This window comes from Simochromis diagramma, unplaced genomic scaffold (assembly GCF_900408965.1).
Source record: "Simochromis diagramma unplaced genomic scaffold, fSimDia1.1 OVJJ01000822.1, whole genome shotgun sequence".
In the NCBI taxonomy this organism is placed as follows: domain Eukaryota; kingdom Metazoa; phylum Chordata; class Actinopteri; order Cichliformes; family Cichlidae; genus Simochromis; species Simochromis diagramma.
In genome coordinates this window covers 5,614,948-5,639,118 of record NW_024387520.1, presented here as the reverse complement: position 1 = coordinate 5,639,118, position 24,171 = coordinate 5,614,948, and the positions used below count along the sequence as shown (strand labels likewise).

Sequence of the window (24,171 nt, the reverse complement as noted above, 5' to 3'; positions counted from 1 at the left end):
ACAGAAATCACATAGCAAATGAATTCTGTGGGGATCCCCTTCTGTAGATATTTCCTCGTCTTTGTTCACAAATTTGAGATTAAAGATTAAATTGGTTTCCTTTTATTTTACTGTTATTAGTAAATTAAACTGATGAAAAAACAAAACTCACTTTATTTATGTTGACAGTCCACAGCTCAGGGACAAGCAGGGTGCACTAACAGGAAGTCGCTGTTGATTTGACCAATCACACGAGGAGCAGTCCAGCAGGATTCAGGGGAGATGGGGAGGACTTCTGCCATTAGCGTGTTAGCTCTGTCATTAAGTTAACCTAGTTGACTAGGCTTATTCTAACCTGCAGCACGAATACAAACAGTAAAGAGCTGACATTTTCTCAACGATACAGAGGTATAAGGCAGCAAGTGGACTAACATTTCGCTCGGGAGAATATCGACCGAGATGTGTAACGACCTGGACTTGATATCAGGAATCTACCTGGCTGCTAGTCTGTTGACTGACAGCTGGCACCTGGCTGCTTAGCTAGCTGACTAGCTAGCTAGGTGAGCTGACGGGGTTTTTCGGGCTCATAGTCCGGCTCATTGTGTAGCTAGTACTGATTTTGGTATAGAGTGGAAAGCGGCTTCTCTGCATTATTTGACTCCGCCTGCTGTTCAAACCATGAGTTAGCTGAACAGCATCAGGCAGCAGTGTTCGGGATATTTTAAGGTCCAGCTAGTTTCTCTAGCTTTTAGCTTGAAGCCAGCTAGCAGCATTCATTCAGCTGTTGAAGCGTTGACGCCAGCACCTCAGCCACTGACTCTGTCCAACTACTGTCGTTGTCGCGACATTTATACATTTTTGGACTCGGTCCTGCTTTGGGCAGTGTCAAGGGAAAATGAAGAAATTTTTTGATTCCCGTCGGGAGTTTGGGGGCTCCGGGCCTGGTCCTGGAGCCGGTGGAGGAGGCGCTGGTTCCGGCGGCGGAGGCAGCTTCATCGGACGAGTCTTCAGCATTGGAAGATATCAAGTAACCGTGGAGGAAACAATCGCTGAAGGTGAACTACGTGGCGTTCCCTTGTGTGGATTACTACAAACACTTTAATTGTGATTTGGACGGCTTCATTTAAACGATTGGGCCTGTTTTTGTTTTGTTTTTGGCCCAGTCAGAGTAATGTTACTAACACAATGATAAGCTATCATTTTTGCTATACATTACTAAGTGGAAATGGCATTGGTTAATGAATATTTACTGGTCAGGGTTTAGAGGTTACACATTTAGGCAGTCCTCTGCATGCCTGTTTGCTGCCAGGTTGCCCAAACCTGGCTTATCTGTTTATTATTATTAATAACAATAATAATAACAACAGGCAGATTAGGAGGAAGACAGACTAGGCTGAAATTTTAAGATGTAAAGATGATGGGCTCTACATCTCTCAGTGTGTATTATCCTTGCATTACTACACTCTTTACTTGAAGGCTGGGAGGAACATAGCAAAACTGGATTTCGTGCTGTGCTGTAAGGGGCCAACGCCATGCTGAGTCACCTGTATGGATATTTACAGAGGGACTGGCAGATGTAGACTGCACAAGTTAAAATTAACTGGAAGTTGTTGATTAGGATGTGTTGGCACATAGAATGTGACCTTACAGTAAGCTGAAACTCAGACATAACTTCACACAAACTTTTCCAGGTGAAAATATTCTTGCATGTTCATTTGTTAATCCAAATCCTTAACTTAGTGGTGAGGACTGATTGCAACTTTTTAAGGTCATTTCCATTAGAACAGGCTAAACGGATATTGTGAAAGAGGTAAACCTTTTCCCTGTGGTCATTTGTCTTTGCAATGAGAGTCTGATGTCCTCTGTTAGCTAAGAGGGCCTGTTACTAAATAATAGATGAAAAAAGTCTGATTAATTTATCAGTACTATAGATGGGAACCATGTGTTTGGCCACACACTGGCTTTATGAATGAGTTCCACAGCAAACTTCAGACCCGCCCTGTACTGGGATGTTAGGGAATTTCTTTGTTTCTGTGAGCTCAGTTTGGCCTTGCTGCAGATAGTAACTTTAGAAAAGCACAATTCAGGTGTGTAATTCTTAGGCCTACTAAATGGCATCACCATAATTATATATACAGCTTCCCCAAGATGCAAGGTTTTATTTATTTATTTATTTTTTCCTTTCACTGCATTTTGATCTGGTAGTAGAGCTGCTCTTTGTAATTCGAGTACAGCTACTGGCAATACACCTGTTTATTCAGATGCTTTTCATTGAAGTCTGGGCCTGCAGTCACTGTTATCTGGCTGCGTCATGTAGTTAATTATTTTTTCCTCTCTTACTCCAACTCCCTTTGTTGTCACTCTTGAACTTTGTGGCAACACACTTTACCCTGTGCTGACTAAAGCAGTGAGGGCGGCGCACTGTGCTGCTTTTGTAACTTTTTTTTTTGTAACTTTGTTTTGGAGGTGCACGCTTTGAACAGTGTTATCTTCTTTTAGCTTTAGGTCTTGGGTAAATCTGTGATTTATTACTGACTTACCTCTGGATTTCCTGACACACAGCTCTCTCCCTTTACGGTCAGCAGGAAGTGTTGTTTTGTATTGATGTATAGAGTTACTGCTGGTAACATTAGTGCCCCCAGATCCTGTTGTCATTAATGTGCGAGTCATTCCCTTTTTGTATACCATAATTATCACATTTTCTAACAGAGTGGGAAAAAAACTTTTCTAAGTCAGATTAGATAGTTTATGCCACCTTCTCTTGAGACGATCTCTGGTTTTTCTCCCTGTCACTGCAGTGTTGTGCATATGTTTGTAAACAGCATCGTAGTTGTGAGGGCATGTGCTGTGTCTTAGTCCAAAGCCTAGATGCTTATTATGCCAGTTCCATTACACTGACAGATTGTAACTGAGCATTACAAGCATTGGTGACACTTTTCATTGCAGAGCCCAAAGGTTTATTTTTGTGTGCATTTACAACTGTGTTATAATCATTTTACGTCAAGGAGTAGTGGCTATTTGTAGCTGGACTTATTTAGTCACCCCGTCTCCTGAGACAGTAGACCACTGCTAAATGTTGCTTAAGACGGCCGCTAATCCTTCTAATTTCTAACAGGCATCTCAGATTAGACTGTGCAAGACAGCAGTGGATCAGATGCCTCTGCTCTGCTGGGCTATACACACACGTGCCCGCCTAGCCTCTGCTCTTTATTCTGATTCAATACAGGCCTCAGCTCTTAATTAAACTTCATATCTCATCCAAGCAATTGCTTTTCATGTCATAACACTAATTACTGAGCAATGTGCTCTGCCAGCTCCTTTTTCTTATATGCAGAGAATTTAGCACTTCATTGTGAAACTTCAAGTCATTTAATTCATGTTGACAACAGTAAAATTACTAAGTTTCCTCATTCATGCTGACCCACACAGGATGGAGGACTGAAGCCCACATGATTTCATATTTAGTGTGGTTTCCTGTTAAAAAAATCTTGCTGTACTCTATGAATGTCTTTAACAATGCAGCTCGTATTGAGTAATGCTGATAGTAGTAGAATAATAATAATAACAATGATAATTGAATCTAAAATATCCAGATATCTGCTGAGAGATACTCAGTTTGTGCTTTATTTATTAGTGTGGTATGATTCCTGGTGGTTTTAGTTGCTATGGTTGTCACTGTCATCATTGTGACTAAACGTGGGATGATATATTCTCTCACTTCCTATGTCGTGTCAGTTTTGTCTTCTTGCATCTTTTTGGCACAGCTGCTTACTCACACAGTTTTGTTTCAAGGTCTTGTGACTATTGTGCCAGCCAGCTAACTCACCACACAGTGTTTATGCTAAACCCAGGCCATCCAACAGGGTTGAATTATACCCTGCTGCAGGGCTGTTTGACACCAGTGCTTTAAACTGGATAAAACGATTCGTTGCACATGTTTGATAGATTTTATTTTTATTGTGACTTTATCAGGTTCCTTGTAGTTTAGGTTATGATTATTTGATCTGCCATGGTTGTCTTTTTTCCTCAGTAAAAATCAAGTCACTGTCAACAGATGGTCACTGTCCTGAGAAATAAACTCAAAGCAGACTGAGCAAGGCAGTATGCTTAGCACTGTTGTGTCATAGAAAGAACGCCCTGGGTTTTAGCACCAATGTTTGTGCCACTTAGAATTGCACTGTATATGGTGGCAAAAAATGCAAGAAACATAACTATGGTGGTTTTTCTATTTCTGCATTTCAATTTGTCCATTCTCCCTGTTCTTCTCTTTGCAGGAGGTTTTGCCATAGTCTTTTTGGTGAGGACTCATCAAGGTGCACGATGTGCACTAAAAAGAATGTATGTCAACAACGAACACGATTTGAAGATCTGCAAACTTGAAATACAAATTATGGTGAGTGTGATTGCCCCAAAGCTGACTGGAGCAAATTCAGCAATTTGCATTACTGTTAGCCTGCTCAGCAACAAACAAAAAAATCTATCTAGTGTTAAGTAATTTGACACAGAAAATGCAAATATGATCAACCTCGAATGCCCAAAATTTAAAAAAAAAAAAAAAAAAGTTATGCAAAAACACTATTTGACCTGTGTCAAGTGGTGATAACAAAGCAGCACTCAGGATTGTAATTAGTTCCATTTTAGAACATGAAGTTCTGTTTAAAATGTTGCCTTGTAAGCTCAGTTGCATGTCCGTTTCCTAACTGTAAGTGAAACAAACCAGCTCCTGTAGCCACTCCCTGGTGACATGCTTATCAGATGATTTTATCACCATTACTTTAAGTCCTTTGGCAGTTAAAATTAAACCGAGAATTTACAAACATTGATGTATTTTTTTGATCTATCAAATAAAATTTCTTAGGACTGCATGATATTTGAAAATTGCCTCTCTTGTTGTTCATCATTCCGGTTTCTCTCTCTGTTTGTTTACACAGAGGGATCTGGTGGGTAACAAAAACATAGTCGGCTTCCTGGACTCCAGCATAACTGCAGTCGGAGCTGGTGATGTGTGGGAAGTCCTGATCTTAATGGACTTCTGTCGAGGTAAATCGCCCAACCCCCTCCCCATGCCTTTCTATCTCTGAATTCAAAGCTCCATTACCCTCGGCTCTTACAGCATCCTTTCTTTTCTTTTTTTCCAAAGGCAAATGTTCAGCTGATAGCTGTCGTGGTCAATAGAACTTGTGTTTTACTCGGTGCTTAACTTAGCTGTGTCATTTGTAGAAAGATAAAATGTTAACATGCCTGTGCAGTTGTGAGCATCGTTAGGGTTTTTAAATTGTGTAGTGTCAAAAATGTATTAATTTTGTTATGCTATAAACAGCAATGTTAATGTGTTAAAGCAATACATTCATGATGCCCTCTTTACTTTTTTCTCTTATGTAAAAGCTGACCGCTTTGAAGTGTCATGTGAATGATAAAGATTAATGTATGTTTTTGTCATTTATTTTAGATGTGTTGGTATCAGAGTAAACTTATATTTGAGCCTTAAATATTACCTAGAAACTTTAAATAATAACATAAAAAAAAGGAATTTGTATTTTTATTGACTATTTTTTTTTCATTTAGGTGGCCAGGTGGTGAACCTAATGAACCAGCGGCTACAGACGGGCTTCACTGAAGCTGAGGTGTTACAGATCTTTTGTGACACGTGCGAGGCAGTCGCTCGTCTACATCAGTGCAAGACTCCAATCATCCATCGAGATCTCAAGGCAAGCCTAATACATTTTCTGTATGCGAATACTACTGACAGCACAGATCTAGCTAATGAATTATCGCACTAGTAATTTGGAATATTTTTTGTTTGTTTGGTTTTTGCGTTTGTTTCACTGTACATCACATCTCACAAGTCTTATCTTGTCTTCCACACATAGGTGGAAAATATTCTTCTTCATGACCGGGGACACTATGTGCTCTGTGACTTTGGAAGTGCCACCAACCACTTCCAAAATCCACAGACAGAAGGGGTGGCAGTTTTAGAGGATGAAATCAAAAAGTTAGTTGTTGGGTTTTTTTCCTCTTGATGCACCATCTACCCTTTTTTCTCCCTATATTTCAGAAGCTCATTGGTCTGTTCTCATACATTACTGCTACTGCAGGTATACTACGCTGTCATACCGTGCTCCAGAGATGGTCAACCTCTATGGGGGAAATGTCATCACAACAAAAGCAGACATTTGGGTGAGGCTAACTTAAAAATATTATCTAACTACTATGACGTCATACAGAGTATATGTTTTTATATGTGTTCATTTCCTTGTCTGCACAGGCCTTGGGTTGTCTTCTCTATAAGCTGTGCTACTTCACCCTTCCATTCGGCGAGAGCCAAGTGGCTATCTGTGATGGCAGTTTCACCATCCCAGACAACTCCCGCTACTCACATGAAATGCACTGTCTTATTAGTAAGTACTCTATTTGCTTAGATCATGCGACCGTTCTGCTTTCTGAATATGTGTAGTCTAGGTGCAGTTAAATTTAAATGCAAATTAACTCAGAATATTTTTTGTGTCTCAGGATACATGCTGGAACCTGATCCTGAAAAGAGGCCAGACATTTACCAAGTATCCTACTTTGCCTTTAAACTGGCTCGACGAGAGTGTCCCGTCCCAAATCTACATGTGAGTCATCACGGCGAGAGCAATAGTGGGAGTATTAGATGAAAATATGTGTGTGCTCAGCAGTTACTTAGATTTTCTTTTTGTTACTACATGTCTTTGATTTTACATCTCGTGTGCTGGAGTTTGAGTTTCCTCTAGGAAACAGGAGGAAACTTTCCTAGCTAGCTAGAAACATCTATCTAGGACACAGTGATATTAATGACAGTACAGATTTTGTCACTAGGCTCTTAGTAATAACAAAGCACAAAACAATTATACATTTATGGAAAATACTAATCAAAAATGTGAAAAGATTTGATCATTTTTGATAAATCTTTTCTCTCCTGCAGAATTCTCCTATTCCTGCAAAACTTCCTGAGCCTATCAAAGCGAGTGAAGCAGTGGCCAAAAAGAGTCAAAACAAAGCCAGGTGAGTGACAAGCAAAGCGTGTGTGTTATTTTTATTAATATTATTGTCATAAGAAACTTTGCGTTACTCTGCAGAGTTTTCTTCTTCTTCCATCAGGCTCACAGACCCAGTTCCTACAACGGAAACCTCAATTGCACCTCGACAGCGGCCCAAAGCTGGCCAGGCTCAGCCCCAGCCCATATCAGGCATTCTTCCCATCCAGCCAGCACTCACCCCACGCAAGAGGCCTGGTGTGGCTACTGGGGCACCCCAGGCTATAGGTACAAGGAGCTGTTTAAACTATGATTCTCTCTATATGTCAGGGTTAAAACCATTGTGATCAAAGCCTGGATTTATGATGACTGTTACCCTGCTAATAACACTATTTATGTTGAATTACTTTTGGTTCATGAATCCCTCAAGAATTTCACTATAAAATCTGTTTATATGCTGTGTTCCTATTGGTTTAGTCTGCTCTTTAAAGGCTTTTAGTTTTTATTTAAAGTCCCTTCTGGTCAACTTGCAGAGACAGAATAGATGGTGGCATGATTCACCCTCACATTTATTTATGTGTTGTTCAAAGTCATTCTTTTGATTGGTATCGGTCCAATTAGTTTTTGCCCCTCAGCCATAAAAAGGCTGATGGGGTGTTGTTGTCACCCCACTGTGGGGGCGGGCGGCGTATATACCCAAGTTTGTGAATCCAATAACTCGAGAGTGAGGTGATTTAAGATTTTCTCACTCACTTGCACAACAATGTTTGTGTGGATGACAGCTGGTTCATGTAAGAATCTGCACAAAAAGAATCTGTGTCGTATTTGATGATCAAGAATACTTTTATAATTTTCTCATATATCGTATTAACTTCCCTTACAGGTGTCGGTATCAGTGTCCCTCCTCCAGCTTCAGCTGCTGTCCAACCTGCTCAACAGGCTCCGTCTGCTAACATGCAGCCGCAGGCTACATCTCAGCATCAGCAGCTGCTTATGAAGCAGCAGCAGCAGCAAGCCTCTGCCTTCTTAAGCCCACAGAGCACTCAGCAGGTAGGAAGACTGTTAGAGCAAGAATGGAAATGGTGATTAGCTGCAATTTGTGCTGTTTCATGGATGACATTGAATAATGCTGTGCACGCGTGGTGAGACATTTTAATGCCTTTGTTTTCAAAGAATTAACAGCATCAGGGATTTTTCATAAAATGCATATTCACTGTGCAAGCAATAACAAGAAGAGTGTGATACCACGCAAAGGGTTTGGGCTTGATAATGAGACACACTTGAAAATACAAACTTCAGGTGTGGGCTGTCTGTGTTTTGCATGATGAACTATTTTGATTTCTATGGATTTTAGTGATATTGTTTTTTGGCTGAGCTGCCCTGTTTGCTAATTTGTTCAAAATCAGTTTTAAGAGCTCTGTTTAGTTTCAGTGAAGCTTAAATTCAACATGATTATGTTCATCACTGGTGTGTGTGTGTTTCAAGCCAAAGCTACACATTTACACTGCTCCCAGTCTTAAGGTGGTAATCTCAAAGGTTTCAGGCCTGGTTTGATTTGGTTTCTTACCAATTAGATTGTGTTCATGGTGCGAGAGGGGTGTTTATGCGTACAGTCACATACTTCCTATAGGTTTGTCCTATACAAATACTTTATAAATATAATCTAATGCCTCATCCTGTAGATGAACTCCACTTCTAGTTTCTTACACTGCAGCTGGCAATGGTGGTCCTTGTCCTGCTCTCTAGGATTTGTGAACTTGTCGTAGTGCAACATGAAACGCTTCTCCACCCGCTCCACATTCAGGCTTTTATGTTGCAATGGATCTCCAGAGCTGGAGGAGGACTGTTGTCACAATCTGTAGTCCTGTAATATGTAGAAATCTGTAATATATAGAAGCTGGCATCAATCAAGAGCCGATCTTGAGAAGGAGCTGAATGATATTAAGGAATCCTGCAATAGTGTGTCTTATGTTACAGATAGGAAGAACCAGGGCCAGCAGCAACTGTACTTCCCAAATAAAACACTTATGGATGCCATCTTTTCCCCAGATGAATAAAGAAATAACAATGAGAAAATAAAGAATTAGTTGACAGGCAGTAAGTGTAATTTTCATTCATTCTGTGAGACATTGTGATTTGATTCTCATGCTGCACATAGCATGAGACTGCTAGCACCACACCTCAGTGAAAGGATTGGAGGAAGTTACCTGGCTGAGAGGCAGGAAATGTGCTGTTTGCAGCTCTTTATTTAACCAGCTCACTGTAGCTTCCTTTTCCATTCATTCTTGTAAGATTTTAACTAGATCTGCTGTCAACAAATTTTCAGTGTTATGACAGTGTCTCTCCTTTTGCCTGACTAGATCACCATAGTAACTGATGCTGAACACACAACCTATTCCTGCACAGGTTATCTTCAGAGTTTTGGTTTAATTTTGGTCTGAATTTTGGTAAAACTTCAAGTTTCGAAACCCTAATGTGCAGTTGGAAATAAACAGCATTTATACAGCGTGTGTCAAAAAGAATCGTCTGATTTTAAAGTGGTTTTATTCCCCATTCTCCAGTAACAGTGGAAATGCCTATTATTAGAAATAGGAGATTCGTGAGTGTCACGTGGTTGCTGGTCGGTAGCATAACAGCAGCAGTGGCAAGTTTGAGTATTGTGGAGACATGTTGTGTGTCTGGAGGGGGACACATTGAGAACTTGTTAACATTGTCTTGTTTGTAAAACTTAATATTCAGCCATGTACTTTAAAAATTTACCACAAGCTTCTATGTCCATTATTTCGATTACTGTCACTTTAAAATGATAGCTTTTTGAAATCAGATGATTCTTTTTGATACACCTCACTTTATTTTAGTGCTAGGAGAGCTTTCGATTGATGATTTTCTGCCATCACTGCTCGCTTGTCTTATTTGCAGCAATAGGAGGTGTATTTTAATTCTTTTTCTAGATCTCTACTACCTGTTCCTCTGATAATGTTTCTAATCAGAGTAGGTGGAGCTAAGTCATTTGTTTTGTGTGGAGGAAGTATCAAATGACATGTCAGCTGCCCTCTTGGCACCTGAAGCAAGCCTAGGTTAACAAAGAAAGTTAATAACCACCACCATCATACCTGTTGTCTCAGACTGAATTGTTAGGTTTCATCAAGCCAGCTAACAGGAAAAGAAAATCTTGGCTATGCAGAACTTTCTTTCTTAGTACACGCCTGTTGACGTGTTTCGTTGACACATTCTTGAGGAATGATAGTGTGAACTGCTAAGCTCACAGACAAACTCGTTGCATTTGTACTGCAAAATTACATATTTACTTATTAGGAATCATTCCTCAGAAAACTGTTAAATGAGGTAACAGAATGGGAATTTATCAATAAATGTCAATTTAACAGACATTTGTTCAAACAAACCCTTTGAGATTCCCACTTTATTATTAGCTGCAACAGATATTTCCATATTTTTATAGGTTTGTTGTAGGTTTTCTTCTGTGCGTTCATGTTGTTTGCTGGTGAAGCAGAACAGAAAAAATTAATCTGGTTTAGTTTTGCAATACATAACAGAAAATATTTCAGTTGGGCCACAGTTTACCTTGCTCACGGTCAGCTGTGTGGTGTTCCTGTGTAGCATCACCTGGTACAGAACCTCTACCACCACCAGCTTCAGCAACAACAAACATCATCACAAGCATCCAGTCTGCTGCAATATAAACCTGTTCCTCAAGTTGTTACCCTGCAGCATCAACACCAACAGCAGCAGCATTTAGTCCTTGAAACTGCAGCTGCCCATCTCACACCCATCCCCGAGTCCGCAGTTGTTGGCCCTGCAGCTCGTGGTCCAGAGTTTGTGGTAACGTCCTACTCCTGCTGCTGTCTGCTACTCTTTGGGTCGGGGCTGATTATTGGCTCGTCTCTAACGAATCACATCCAGACTTTTGCTCACTTTTTTCTCTTCTCGGTGGCAAAATATTCGAAAAATCTCATTCCATTTTTACTGAATGTATAATGTATAGGATTTTCATGAGTTTCTGTCAGACTGTTTCATGTTTTCCTCTCCTGTAAATGTTTCCTGTTTTCATAGAGTTGTAGTTTGGAGCAATCTTCAATCTCTTTGATCAATTTTCTTTTCCAGTTGCTCTTACTTGTTCTAATGTTTGTATCTGGTTCATTTATTTCTTTTTTTTTTAATACTGAACTGTGCAAAAGTCTTCAGTTTTTTCTTTATGTTTTGCTTCCAAGCAGCCAGACATGCATGTAATTTTTAAGTGGTCCTGAGCAATAGTTCTCCAGACTTTATGAAGGACTTTTAAAGTTTTTCTTTGGACTTTGGCCTTTTTCACTCATTTTTAGTCCAGTACTTGTATCTGACCATTTCAGAGGAATACTGACCTTTTGAATTGTTCAAACATAGAAAAGGCAGCTAACTCAATAGATGAACCAGTGTTGTATCTACACTTAAGACAGCTTGGCTTTTATGAGCAGAACCAATTTTAAATTGTATCTTTAGGCACTTTGTTACAGTAGCCTATTGCAAAAACATACCATTTGTTTTTGAGCTGACTCTTTGAAAAATGAAGAGCTTTAATTGTCCTTCAAGAAACTGGAGAAATACTTCTAAAGACCAGAAATTACAAGAAAGCTTATCTAGCAGAGTTCAGGCTGTGTTGAAGAATAAAGGTGGTCATACCAAATATTGACTTTCAAGCTGTTTAGAATTGTACAAACTCTGTTTGTGCTTCTATATAATTTTTTTCCGTGTATGTTTGCACGTGTTTCTATAGACCACAGGAACTTCTATTTTTCTAGAAAAATATAAAGAAAAGACTCTAGACTTTTGCACAGTACCATAGAGAAAAGGTTTTAGTTACGAACACATTTTCACCCCTCTGCATCATTTTTTTTCTCATTGCAGACGACTGGCAGAGGGATCCACAAAGTTGGCTCCCTGACACCCCCCTCCTCGCCAAAGACGGCCACCAAGAGTGGCCACAGACGTATCCTTAGTGATGTCACCCACAGTGCCGTGTTTGGGGTCCCCGTTAGCAAGTCGACCCAGCTACTTCAGGCAGCCGCAGCTGAAGCCAGCCTCAACAAGTCCAAGTGAGCAGAATGAACTCCCCTCAGTGATCTGAGGATGAACTGTTCTTTCATGACACTGAGTGAAGATCGACGTGCAATAGACGGTCTATTCATATCACAGCACCCAGAAAGAGGACAAATAACTCTTTTAGATCCCCGAGAATATCTCACTTCAGTCCTTAAATAACTGTTCATTCTCTCTCCTTACTACCGCATACATCAGGAGGCCAGTGTGCATTGACTTAACATCCTTTGTGTAGTTTCACTGTGTGCTCCTACTGTCTTTTATATTTATCTTTGTACTGCAGATCAGCAAGCACTACTCCTTCTGGGTCCCCCTGCTCGTCCCAACAGAGTGTATACCATCCAGGTGACGGGGACGCCTCCTCAGCACTCACTGTCCCCCACACTCAGCCCGCCTGGAATCCTTTTGGCGACGATAACTTCTCTAAGCTAACAGCAGAGGAGCTTCTTAACAAAGACTTTGCAAAGCTAGCTGAGAGTAAGTTCAGTTTGTTCACACACAGCATTAGTGAATCATTCCATGATCTAAAACCTGTTTGTTTTTTCTCCTCCTTTGGCTTGTGCACAGCTGCTGCAGCTGAAGAGAAAGCTGTGGGATCCAATGAAAATCTCATTCCCAGCCTCAATGCCTTTCCAGGTAAGTCTTTGTTTAGCTTTTCTCAGTATGCCTCTGACAGCTTTGTAAAGGATGCTTCTGAACCAGCTGGATTTGTCTCAGTGATTGAGTATATGCGTATAATGTTAATCTATCATAAGGATTTGTCTGTGGGCTTGTGTACTTCTATTAAAAGAAAACAGTTTATAACCATCAGAAATCACAGCGCAGCCATCATCTTAATCTTATTTGCATGGTGATTGTTTTTTTTTTTTTATTGTTACATCTATATGCATCCATTGTAGGAAAACCGCCCGCAATTAATATTGAAATATTCAAGTATTAGCTGTTGATACTACTAAAGCCAGTATCCAGGACAGCCCTAGAGGCTTGCGCTTGTTGTAAGCAGGCAAATAGTCAAGTCAGAGTATCAGCTTTAAACTGCAGATCTTCAACTGATGATTCCAAGCACTGACTTTGAGTAAGCATCCCTATTTTCTTGCATATTATTATGCTTATTCTGCTTATTAGAAAATTTCTGTTGTGTAGGTTATAGCTGCTCTATATGTTGCTGTCTCAATTTTTAGAGTCCACTGTGCAGTATTGATCTATAGCCATCACCTCACAAGTGTAGCGTCAGCACTATTGTCTCTCAGACCCTTTTAACTGCCTCTCACTCTATAATATTGTGGTCAATACAACGAGCCATCCCTCTGATTCTCCTGGACTCTTAGCAAATATACCTCATGAGTGACTTTGTATTTGCTCAGGTAGTTTCTTGGCTTTCACACCATCCACAGGTTAGCTTCCAAGTGCCAGTTTTTGTGGTTTGGATTAGTACACAGTTCTACCTTGTTGACTTAGCGAGCAGCCTCACAGTGGCTTCTTGTCAGCGTTCATGAATAGACAGTGTTGCTACAGCTAGATCGCATCTCATTTGCAGGTCTGTGCTTTCTCCTTCTCTGTTGCCTGGTAACGCGAAGGACAAATTCTCCTTTGTTAATTGGATTGCTTTACTACTAGTGGAGCCTGCTTACCAGTGCTGCTAAGAACAAGAGAAAGCTAAGCGCACTCTCCTGTTGAAATGACGGTCCAGCTTTTTATTTTCTTCTCTGTTTAGTCTTGAGTGCTTCTGAAAGTGTATGCTTCATGCCTCTTTACCTTTTTTCTTTTTTTTTTTTGTTTACATACTGTTTAAGGCCTGAACTGAGAGGATAAAAACGTTACGTAATAAGGGTGTGGGTAATCTTCTCTGTCCAGCCTAAGCTATCTCTTTGACTCTTTGGATCCCTTACTGAGATAGAATGCACACAAGCAAACACACTCTGACTTTTGCTAAAGAAGCACAACATCCCATCTGAGATAACGTGAAAACAGCCTTGTGGCAAGAGTGCAACAGCATGTAAAACATACTGTATGTAGCATTTTAAGACTGCATATTTTCACTGTTCCCTGTGAAAATCAAATGTTTGACATTTAGGATTTGTGAAAAGCTTTTTACCAGCGTTGGCGTCTTTCCTATAGCGAAGGGGTCAGAAGGTCACATCTGCTGTGCCATTTTCTGAGCCAACACATTCCTTGTCCTAGATGCCCCCCCCCCCAACCCTTTCTTTGCCCCATAGCAGTTTCCTGTGAGTATAAGGCTGCAGTGAAAAATTAGTAACTGCATGAAATACACTTATACTATAATAAATAGAAATACACTTCATGCATGCAGCACACTTAGTACTTAGTAAAATCAGATCTTATTTGTTTTGGTAGCGACAACTTAACAACATCAACTGTGGGTTTTGTTTTGTTTTTTGTGCACTGCTCCAAAAATGAGCTGAAAATGTTGTGGAAAATAAAAAGAAAGGTCTTCATTGGTTGCTTTAACTTGAAGTTTTTGAAAGTGTGAAAGAGCATGAGAAATGTTTTCTGCATTAAAGATCTGCTGCCATAATTTAACTTTTTTTGGCAACTGAATGCTATTGAGGAAGGAACTATAACCCAGGGATGTCAAACTCATTTCACGTTGTGTGCCACGTACAGCTCACTTTGACCAAATAAATAAAAAATGTTTAAAATCTGCAATCAATTAGTAAAAATTTATTTCTTTTGTATAGTATGACTAGTCATGACTCAGATCTCTATCTGTAGGAAAAGCTGCAAAACTCATTAAAACACATTTAAAAGTCAAAACATTTATGCTGTTCCTTATATCTTCTAGAGGCAGTTGATTGGAGTCTTTGCTTGGCTTTTTTTGGCCCCAGGGCCTTATGTTTGACAACCCTGATATAAACTAACAAATGATTCAGTAATTTTATTATATTGATGTGAAAGTACCTCAAAATTTACATGATATCCTTAATTTTTTTTCTTACTGTCTGCTGGATGAATCTTGCTTCTAAAAATGCTGACCATGAAGGCAGATGGATGCATTTGTCCTTGTTGATTTTTGCCATCATGCACCATCGCAAAGTGTAGTTTCTCTGCTTCTTTGTCATTTCTATGGAAAATCCTCTCTCATTGCCTTTTTCTCTGTTGCCATCTGTCCCTTTCTCTTCTCCCTCTTCTTTCTCTGGCTCACTCACAGAGAAGCTGATTGAGGGACAGAAGTCCCCTGATACTTCTCTTCTGCTCCCTGACCTCTTAACCCTGACTGACTCCTTCAATACTGCTGCAGAGAGCACCACAAATGGTACCAGCTATGTTCTTGTCCCATGCTTTGCCCCCAAAAATTCCTCATTTGCTCTGCATATGTCTTCCTTCCCTTTCTTTTCTCTAACATCCTTACAAAGTCAGGCATATCATCTGGGAAAGGAACAAAGAAGATGTTCTTCTTTCTTTTCTGTACTACTAATAACGTCTTTGTATTACTGTTTTACGTTGTGTTTATGTAGTAAAGGCAGAGGTGTGTGTGGACTCACTGATTCCTGGTTTGGAGGCTCCCCAGCCCCAGAGACATTTGGGCCAGCCAGAGCTCATTCCTGCCTGTGTGCCAGGTTAGCATCCTGGACCTCAGAATAGCACTTTTTCCGATCACTGTTTTACCCAAGGTTAACTAAGTTCAGGTTCTGCGACAATCCTAAGATGTAGTTTTATTGATTTATATTAACTCAAACATTTGCTGGCGTTCCAGATAGGGTTGTTCGTGTCACAAAATAAACTGTTTACGGCAATATTTTTCATCGTTTTGATGGTCCTTGTAGTGGCTATATTAATTTCTTAAAGTTCTCTCTTTCTCTTATATTTTATATGACCACACTAAAGACGGACAAGCGCCTGCTTTTATGCGTTGGTTAGCAACAACGACGGTAACAGCATCGCGTGTCCGCTTGTTTATGTTCCACATAAACCTTTCACAATAAAGCTCAAGATCCTGTTGAGACTTTTCAAAATAAACTGAATCACGTGAAAGAGCAGATTATTTACGGATGAGAATTTAAAAAAGAGCCGCCAGGTGCTAAAAAATAAACCTTAGCATCAAACGTTAGAACAGGCTTTTCCCCGCAGCACGCCGTGTAATAAATACGCACAAAGAAAACGGCGGCCGTTACAACTTATGTCTAAAAATGTGTAGTTTCATGCATCGGTTAAAACACTCGACTCCAGCTACATGACGCGCAGCTGGAAACACTTCCCGCAAGACGAGCTGCCCGAGATTCACAGAATTGACAGAAAATGTTACATTTTTGTGATTTATATCGTTATCAGGACGATAGAATTCTTATATCAGGATATGAGATTTTGGTCATATCGCACAGCCCTAGTTCCAGATCACAATCATTTTGGTCTATAACTAGAACAGTTGCTTTAGGATGGTTCAGTTATATGGACCATAACCTGCTTAAGCTTTAGGGTGTTAAGTGGTCTATTCAGTGAGATCTGCTTGCATTTTTCTGTGACCCACTTTGCCACGTTTATCTTGAAAAGTGCTATAGAAATAAAAATTGTGCTCAATCATTGAAAAAGAGACGCCTCTTTTTATTGTTTGTTATTAAATGAAGCTAACGTAGCTTTTAAACTCTTTATACTTGCACATATAAGCTATTATAGTAATACAATGCATCTTTTTCTGCTCCTTGCACTAACAGTCTTACTTTCTCATACCCTTTCTTTCTCTGGCCGCTGTCTCAGATTCTCTCACTGGGGAGGATTCTCTGCTGGGTTGTGATCTGTTATCTCATACCTGTCATGGAAACCCATCTGTTTCTGTTCTCCCTTCTTCTTGCTCCTCTGCTCCTCCTGGCGCTGGATCCTGCCTGGAGGAGCTGCCAGCTGGTCAGACTGCTTCTGGTAAGACCTTTTATTTTCCGCGTGCGTGTGTGGGGGGGCGGGGTTTCGGGGTTTCAGTGTTTGTGGCAACACAATTGCAGACCCCTGATCACAATAGAAAGGCCTGTTGAAACAGTAAAAAGCAAAAGTGGAAATTGAATTGGACACTAAATGACAGCCTCGCCAGACCCTTGACTCATTTGTAGAAGATGCTAAAAGCCATGTAAAACTGAATGGCTTTTAAAAACTTTGACTGCCCTGGCTGCTTCCGTTTATAATCTACTCGCATCCTCCTTTCTTTTCTTCTCCTTCTCCTTCTTTTTTTATTTCCTGCTCTTTTCATTGGCCGAGTTAACCTCTTCCCGCTTCCATCGTTACTTCACTTCCTCTTCCTTCACCACAGACTCTGCTTTCCTCATGTCGTGTGGGGAGAAGGGCAATGACGACGAGTTTGATCCTATTCCAGTGCTCATCTCCAAAAACTCAAATCAAGGTAAGGCTAACCTAATTCTGAGATGAGCACTCACACCTGCTGAAACCCAGACTGTGAGCCACAAAGATGAATGAGCTAGCCCCCCCCCCTCCCAGTTTAGTCACCATTAGCTTGTTCCTGGGATTTCTGATGTGAGAAGTCTTGTATGGGTGGCTTTTTTCTTATCTCATCGAGCTCTCACATTAGTCATCTTTTAACTCCCAGTGCTTCGCCATCTTGCAGGTGTTTTGGCTCTTTTTAGTTTATCTTGAAAGTCTCCCCATGTTAGTATGGCTTTCCCTAACTCCCCCCTCCCCCTGTAATGATGCAGCTGTATAAAAGTTATCCCAGCTCACTCTCTGCTTGTTTCTCTTTCTACCCCCTATTCATGCATCTCTCTCCCCTCATCCTGGTCATCTTCCCACTCTTTAATTTCTTCATGCAATCCCTGTTAAAATGACTTATTCTTTTGCTTGTCTTTCACACTCTCCCTCGGCTCCTCCATGCCCATCTCTGTCTCTATCTCTCTTTCTTTCTGGCATGTTCCAGGTGGTCACTCGCGCACCAACAGTGGCAGTTCAGAGTCCAGCATCCCCAACTTGGCTCGCTCCCTTCTGCTGGTGGATCAGCTCATCGACCTCTAGAGGGGGTGGGAGAGGTCGAAGGGGCAGTGTGCAATCCTAACAAAGGGATATGGGGAGGGTTGGGGGGGTAGAGATGGGCACGCAGAGACACTTAATGTAGCACCTTATGAACCAAGAGGAGCCAGTATTCTCTTTATGTGCCTCCTTGGCCTCAACTCCATCTCTAGTTGCCTGATAGCTGGTTTCATATGTCTCTGCTAGCCACTGACATTCCCACACTGGTAAAAATCTTTTCATTAATGCCTGAGCATATCGTCCGCTTCTGTCTTGGCTACACCATGGTCTTCCTCATGCTTTCTTCTTACTCCCATTAACATCCTTCACAGAGTGCACGGCCATGGTCGACCATCATCGTATGCACATGTTAAGCATGGTTATATGTGTCAGGGGTCTGACTAAAGACTGTAGAATGCTGTAGATAATTTGATGCACTTTCCTATGAGAGCTTTGAACTACTGACCAAACAAAGATGCAACCTGGAGCTGCGCTTCTGTTCGGATTGAACCAGTTTACATATAAAAGAAGAAGTGTCAGTTTTGGATAGGTTTTAAAGATTTCTCACACTGTTGGAGTGCGCATAGTCATGGAAAGTCAAATCTGTTCAAGCCATCATGTGCCATGATTCCTTTATAGATCTTTGTCTAAACCAGCTATTCCCAAAGTCAAGAGTGCTGCAGCCCAATCCCACGGGCCCCACCCAGTCTTAAATCTTCACTCTAATCAAAACACGAGAGGGTGGTGTGTTTTTTCTTGACATTTCTATTTAAAAAAGCATAAACAACACAGGCTGTTTGCTATAAATTGCTAACGCTGCCCAATCACATGCAAAGTGTCATGGCCACCTGCCACTGGGACTCAGACTTCAAAACAAGAGCGTAAATTTAGATCAGAGTGATGAAAAACTTCACAAACTCCCCACCTCCGATCACCTGTGTTAATTCACTTTTATATAAATAAATACATTTAAATATGTACATACTTGTACATACTTGAGCGTAATTTCTGTTATTACTGCAGGCACCTGTAGTACCTTTGTGGCCCACACTTTGGGAATCACTGGTGTAAACCGACCAAGTGGCTTCACAGGCTTGAGCATACCTGTATACTGTCCCCTCTTTCTGGATGTTAAGCGGCGTGTCTAGCGTATTCTAATGCTACACCTGTAAATCTGTCAGTTGTAATCATTTCCTGAAACTGCTGAGGTCAGTATTAATACAGCTGGTGAGTTCGGCTCCATTGCCACAGCACAGCTTCCCACCATTGTCAGCATTATCTACAACACCACTAATGTCAGCTCATTCTCATACCTGTGACCCATCGTTGAGGTAAGCACAGCAGAAGTAAAAGGGAATGAAGGTATTTGACCTGTTCTGATGCCAAAGCTAAACAAGACTCTATTATCATGCTGTTTTTCCTCTGTGTTGGTCCGCTCTCAGGGTCAGTATAAATGAGCAGATTTTTAGCAGAATACCACCGTCACAGAGAGGGAAGTGTGACGTAAATGTCATTATTTTGTGTAGGTATTATGTTAATGAAGGAACTTTACATGAAAATATCCTTCCTCCCTCTCCCACTGACATCCTCTCAATCTTCTCTGGCCAATCCTTTGTTACCATATACCATAAAGTCAGTTGTGACAGTCTGTCCAGATGAAAGAGAAATGTAAATATACATAAAGTAACACTTTTCTTTTTCTTTCTTTTTTTTTTTTTTGCACTTGTCAGCATTGGTAAAGGTAGATTTTAGTGTGTAACATTTTATCATGTTATGATTAAAAGTGACTATTATTGATAGTGCTTTAGAAAGAATGTATTAACTGAGGACCATTATAAAATATGTAAAAATTGTATAAGGATGTATAGATAAAACATATTTGTGTATGAGGCTTTATTTAAGAGTGCAAAACTGTTGACTCTGTCCTTCTGTCTTCTCTCTTAGTTCTTGTCAAACATTTATCTAGTGCTCACGGTTTAGTCACCAAACAAACATGAGACTAAGTGCTTTTGAATCGCTTGACTGGATAGTATGTGTTGCTCTCCATTGCAGCTGTTAGGTTATACACTAGTACTGGTACATGTAAGTTACTGTATATGCCTGAATAGATTTTATTTAACAGAGCTAATGACGGAACTAACTTCCTGATAACACTGGGATACCTTTCACCTCTGTCTCCTATAGTTCATTAAATAATCATAAGAAAGGCTTGTGTGTCAGCTGTGAGTTGTATTACATCTGATCTTAACCACTTTAAATGTCTACATCCCATTTTCTTTCCATTTAATATTGCGGTTCATATTTTTGCAGTCCACTATAATTCTGCATCCTGCAGCACTCTGCCACTGGTTGCAGACTTTTACGTGTGTTGCTGTGCTCTTTGGGTTGAAATGCAAACAGACTATCTATAATCATCAAAGTGTTAATGAAGTATCACTGATGGAGATCATCAGACTCGTCGTTCCCTTGGCGTTCTCTTAGCCATAAAAGGCTAATGGGGTATTGTCATGAATCCTATTCATATCACCTGGTGTAATATTCATAAATAGAGTGGTTGTTGTGATCAGACAAGTTTTCAGAAACCTAAAAACTTTATTCCTCCTCACACTTTTTCTAATTTGCCTTCCTAAATTGTGTGTCTGTTAATCAGGTAATATCTCAAGTTGACTGTACAGACTATGAGCTGTATTGTGAGAGATGAGAAGCTGTTTTTCTACACACTTAAGTGAGCTGTCACACTGTGGGATATTTTTGTCAGCTCCAAACTGTGTCATATTCACACTTAAGTCATACGGAAAGGGCGTGGATGGTTTAAAACACAAGTGCAGAAGTAAAACAAAACAAGAGCCAAAAGAGCTGGTCTTTTCCTTTAATTGCTTCAACTAACCTTTCCCCCTGAGCTGCACGTTAACAACTGCTGTCAACACTGCTGAGGTAAGACTGATCTGTCTTCTGTGCAGTCTGTCTGTCGCTAACTATTTTTCACTTTTGCTGTGAAGGCTCTTTCCCCTTGTTTCCACAGATCTTTCTCATGCTCCCTCCTCCTCAACTGACTCAGTTTTAACCTAAAGCAAAACTGCTGCCACTGTTTTCCTGTAACACTGGGCGTTACTTGTGAAGGTTGAGTTGAGAATTGTGGAAACAAGGTTAATGTGGTGACGTACTAGTAGAACTGGTAGTGTTGTGACTGTGACCTGTTCGGAGTAGAATTGTTGTAGTCTTGTGATGGGTTCTCATTGTTTAGTCATCCTCGAAAATCAGTGACTTACAGATTTTAAAGTCCATCGGTTATGCGAGATGGATCTGGTAGATAAATGGGCAGCTTGGACCACAGATGGCAGTTTCTTCTCATTTGTATTCTAACATTTTTGTTTACCTCCAATTTGTTTTCCCCTCTATCTTTGCTTGCTTGAACAGATCTCCAAGGGGAGAGTAATGGCTACTCTGTGCTTGAGGAGGGACAAGAGGCTGAAGCTGTAGGAGCAGATTCTCCACAGAATGAGGGCTGTGTGCACTCCAGCGATGAAGACGAAGAAAAAGAAGCACACAAGGACGAGCAAGAGGACGGTGAAGGCATTGAGAGTCACATAGCCCCCCATGACTGCAGCGGTTCTAGACCTCTGCTGCAGGACTCTGAGGATGAAGAAGACCAAGGGCCTCAGTTAGCTCTCCATCCATCTCTGCACTCCGGCACAGCAGCAGCACAATCAGCTACAACCTTCGATCAACCTGCTCCAAATACCTTTGCCCAGAATCACTTCCAGCATGTACACGAGGCAGCAAAGGAGATGGAGGGCGCTGCAGATATCTTCTCCAAAGCCCCCTTTCTAATTGCGCAAGAAGACACAAGTGACGTATTCGCCAACGCTCCATTTCCACGTGGTCCCCTCGCGGCTCAGCAGCAGCAGCAGCTCGACGTTTTCTCTCAGGCTCCATTCGGAAAAAGAAAGGAGCCCAAAGGAGCACAGCCGAAGACCTCGTACCCCCACGCAGCTGGAGCTCACGCTGTAACCTCTGATCAAGGAGTCTTAGAACAGGTTGCCCAGCAACCTTTCCGTCCTCAAGCTCTGGCCAAATACTCCCGACACTTTGAAGGACCTGTGCCCCAGCAGCCAGCAGCAGTTCACAGAGCGGCGTCTAACGAGAGCAAGCAGGCTGCTGTAGCATCTGTCCCCGCTGGACCTCTGCACTCGTGGACCTCAGACGTGAGCGCTGTAGACCCATTTGTCTCTGCACCCTTTCACCTCAAGGCACCGCAAGAAAAGCCCTGAACGCACACTCACAGGTCAGGGCAGTGGGAATCCGCGCCTACCGAAATATGCAAAGTGTAACAGGCGTACCGCATGCTGTCACCAGCGCTGCAGCGGGACTGCAGGCCTGCATGGATCTCATTCTTAACCAACTCAAATAGTGCAAGGTCATCTTTACTTTGAGTAAACTGACATCAGTCCCACATTCACACTGTTTTGTTTCCCTCTGCCTTTCACGTTTTCCTTCTTGTTCTTATTTACACAATGACTACATTATGGTCAAGCATTTGATTGTTTTCTCGCCTACCTCAGTTTTGTTTTTTCTTTTAGTGTGCGTCGGCGCTGAAATATCACACACAGTGAGGGAGGTCATAGACTGTCTGCAGCCGTGGCGGTTAAATTTCCTGGACAGTTTGAGCTTCATTGATCTGAAAATGCCTCATTCCTTTATTTTAGTAGTCAGCTTGAATGACGTGACCGTAACTTCATAGAAGCTTGAAAGACGGGAAGACGCAGCCTAGGAATATTTCATTAAACTAGAAATGTGCAAATGCCTTACAGTTAAACATTTACAGTTACTTTTTGTCTTTTATGCTTCGAAGTTCATAAAGGAGATGCTGGATGTTGATGCAAAGTGTAAATTAAACGTGTGCGTTACGTTTGCGGTCACAATCATGTCATACAAAAACAGTTTGTTCCACATCATGTACGAACTATAAGTAAATGTTAGTCATATAACATTTATTATGGTAATTCTTATGTTGAATAAATGAAGACTATTCCCGTTGTTTGTCCTCACTGTACAATATGACATCTCCAAAGCCTTAACACCCTTGCTGCACCTCAGAACCACATCAGAACATCAGCAGCATTCATCACGTTTGCCTTCGTGCCCTCCTTAAATGAAAATAAAGACACTGCTGCATTCACATATCTTACTGTACTCGTGTTCAGCACCAAATACCTGTGTACAATCATGTACAACTTCCTCTTGCTGTCTGCTGCACACGCACGCACAAGATTGTCATCGAGCACAGGAATGCGTCTTTGTTGTCGACTTCTGTATCCTAACTGTGACACATTTATGAACAACTGAAGTGAAAACTTTTGACTGCAGCTTCAAAATAAATAAATAAATATTACAACTGTCTACGGCACTTATGCTTCGCAGTTCCAGTCAGGGTAAATGTAGTGTTGTCCAAGTGAAATAAATGGTGTCTGATTGATGACATTCCTGTTGGATTTGTTTCCGTTGCCATTCAGACGTATTTAATTGTCTTTGTTCTTTATAGAATCATGGAAGACCTATTTGGTTCCCAAAAGGGATCCAGCCTCTCTCAACCCAAAGCTTAAATTATGTTTTTCTCCTTTGCAATGTAAAATCTTTTATTTCGAAGTGTTCGGTATTTTGATATAAATGTTTACTTTTCTCACCCCAGTTGTAAACAAGACGATTGCACATAATCACTGACAGAGTGTCACGGTTCTTGAAGAATGTGTTTTGTTTGTAACACAGCTGTAAGTTTGTTTTTGTTTATTTTGTTTGTTTGTTTGGGGGGGGGGGGGGGGGTGACCGCTGTTGTGTAAGAAACATTTGGAGTAACAGTTGATAACACTGTTGGACAGGAAAGCACTCAAAATACTTCTTATGCTGCACAGCCTGCCTTTGAAAACTGTCATGAGATACTATTAAATGAATGTAAATCAAAATTGTGTGCATGTGGGTTTTTTTGTGGTTTTTGTTTTTTAAATGATCGTCAAAACATTCAGTTCATGATGAAGTTGGTCCACCACGAGTTAAGTGTTATCTTTTGTACCTCTTAAATTTGATATATATAATTCTAGTTTATTAATAATATACCTCGGGGATAATGAAACATTACCTTGACCAA

General features: G+C 40.9%; 1 protein-coding gene across 9 annotated transcripts; it reads left to right on the top strand.

Moving 5' to 3' along the window:
• The first annotated feature begins 228 nt into the window (after positions 1 to 228).
• Positions 229 to 23,989, top strand: LOC120725984 (AP2-associated protein kinase 1-like). Of its 9 annotated transcripts, none has more exons than XM_040019156.1 (20): positions 229 to 1,034; positions 4,254 to 4,372; positions 4,911 to 5,019; positions 5,545 to 5,687; positions 5,850 to 5,971; positions 6,075 to 6,156; positions 6,245 to 6,377; positions 6,490 to 6,593; positions 6,923 to 7,002; positions 7,099 to 7,262; positions 7,858 to 8,024; positions 10,593 to 10,814; positions 11,877 to 12,064; positions 12,352 to 12,545; positions 12,636 to 12,704; positions 15,238 to 15,342; positions 15,545 to 15,646; positions 16,782 to 16,940; positions 17,323 to 17,412; positions 21,447 to 23,989. In XM_040019156.1, the coding sequence occupies exons 1-20, from the start codon at positions 875 to 877 to the stop codon at positions 22,298 to 22,300; spliced, it is 3,366 nt and encodes a 1,121-aa protein (XP_039875090.1). In that variant the 5' UTR covers positions 229 to 874; the 3' UTR covers positions 22,301 to 23,989. The 9 variants fall into 9 exon arrangements, with proteins under 9 accessions (XP_039875090.1, XP_039875098.1, XP_039875095.1 ...); XM_040019164.1 differs by having other exon boundaries at positions 17,941 to 21,562; XM_040019161.1 differs by lacking the exon at positions 10,593 to 10,814.
• The last annotated feature ends 182 nt before the right edge of the window (positions 23,990 to 24,171 follow it).

Bases quoted from the DNA above. Each gene is read 5' to 3' on its own strand.
- LOC120725984 (XM_040019156.1), top strand. From the start codon at position 875: ATGAAGAAATTTTTTGATTCCCGTCGGGAGTTTGGGGGCTCCGGGCCT. The intron at 5,688-5,849 runs GCAAGCCTAATA...TTCCACACATAG, and splicing joins TCATCCATCGAGATCTCAAG to GTGGAAAATATTCTTCTTCA. The intron at 12,546-12,635 runs GTAAGTTCAGTT...GCTTGTGCACAG, and splicing joins CTTTGCAAAGCTAGCTGAGA to CTGCTGCAGCTGAAGAGAAA.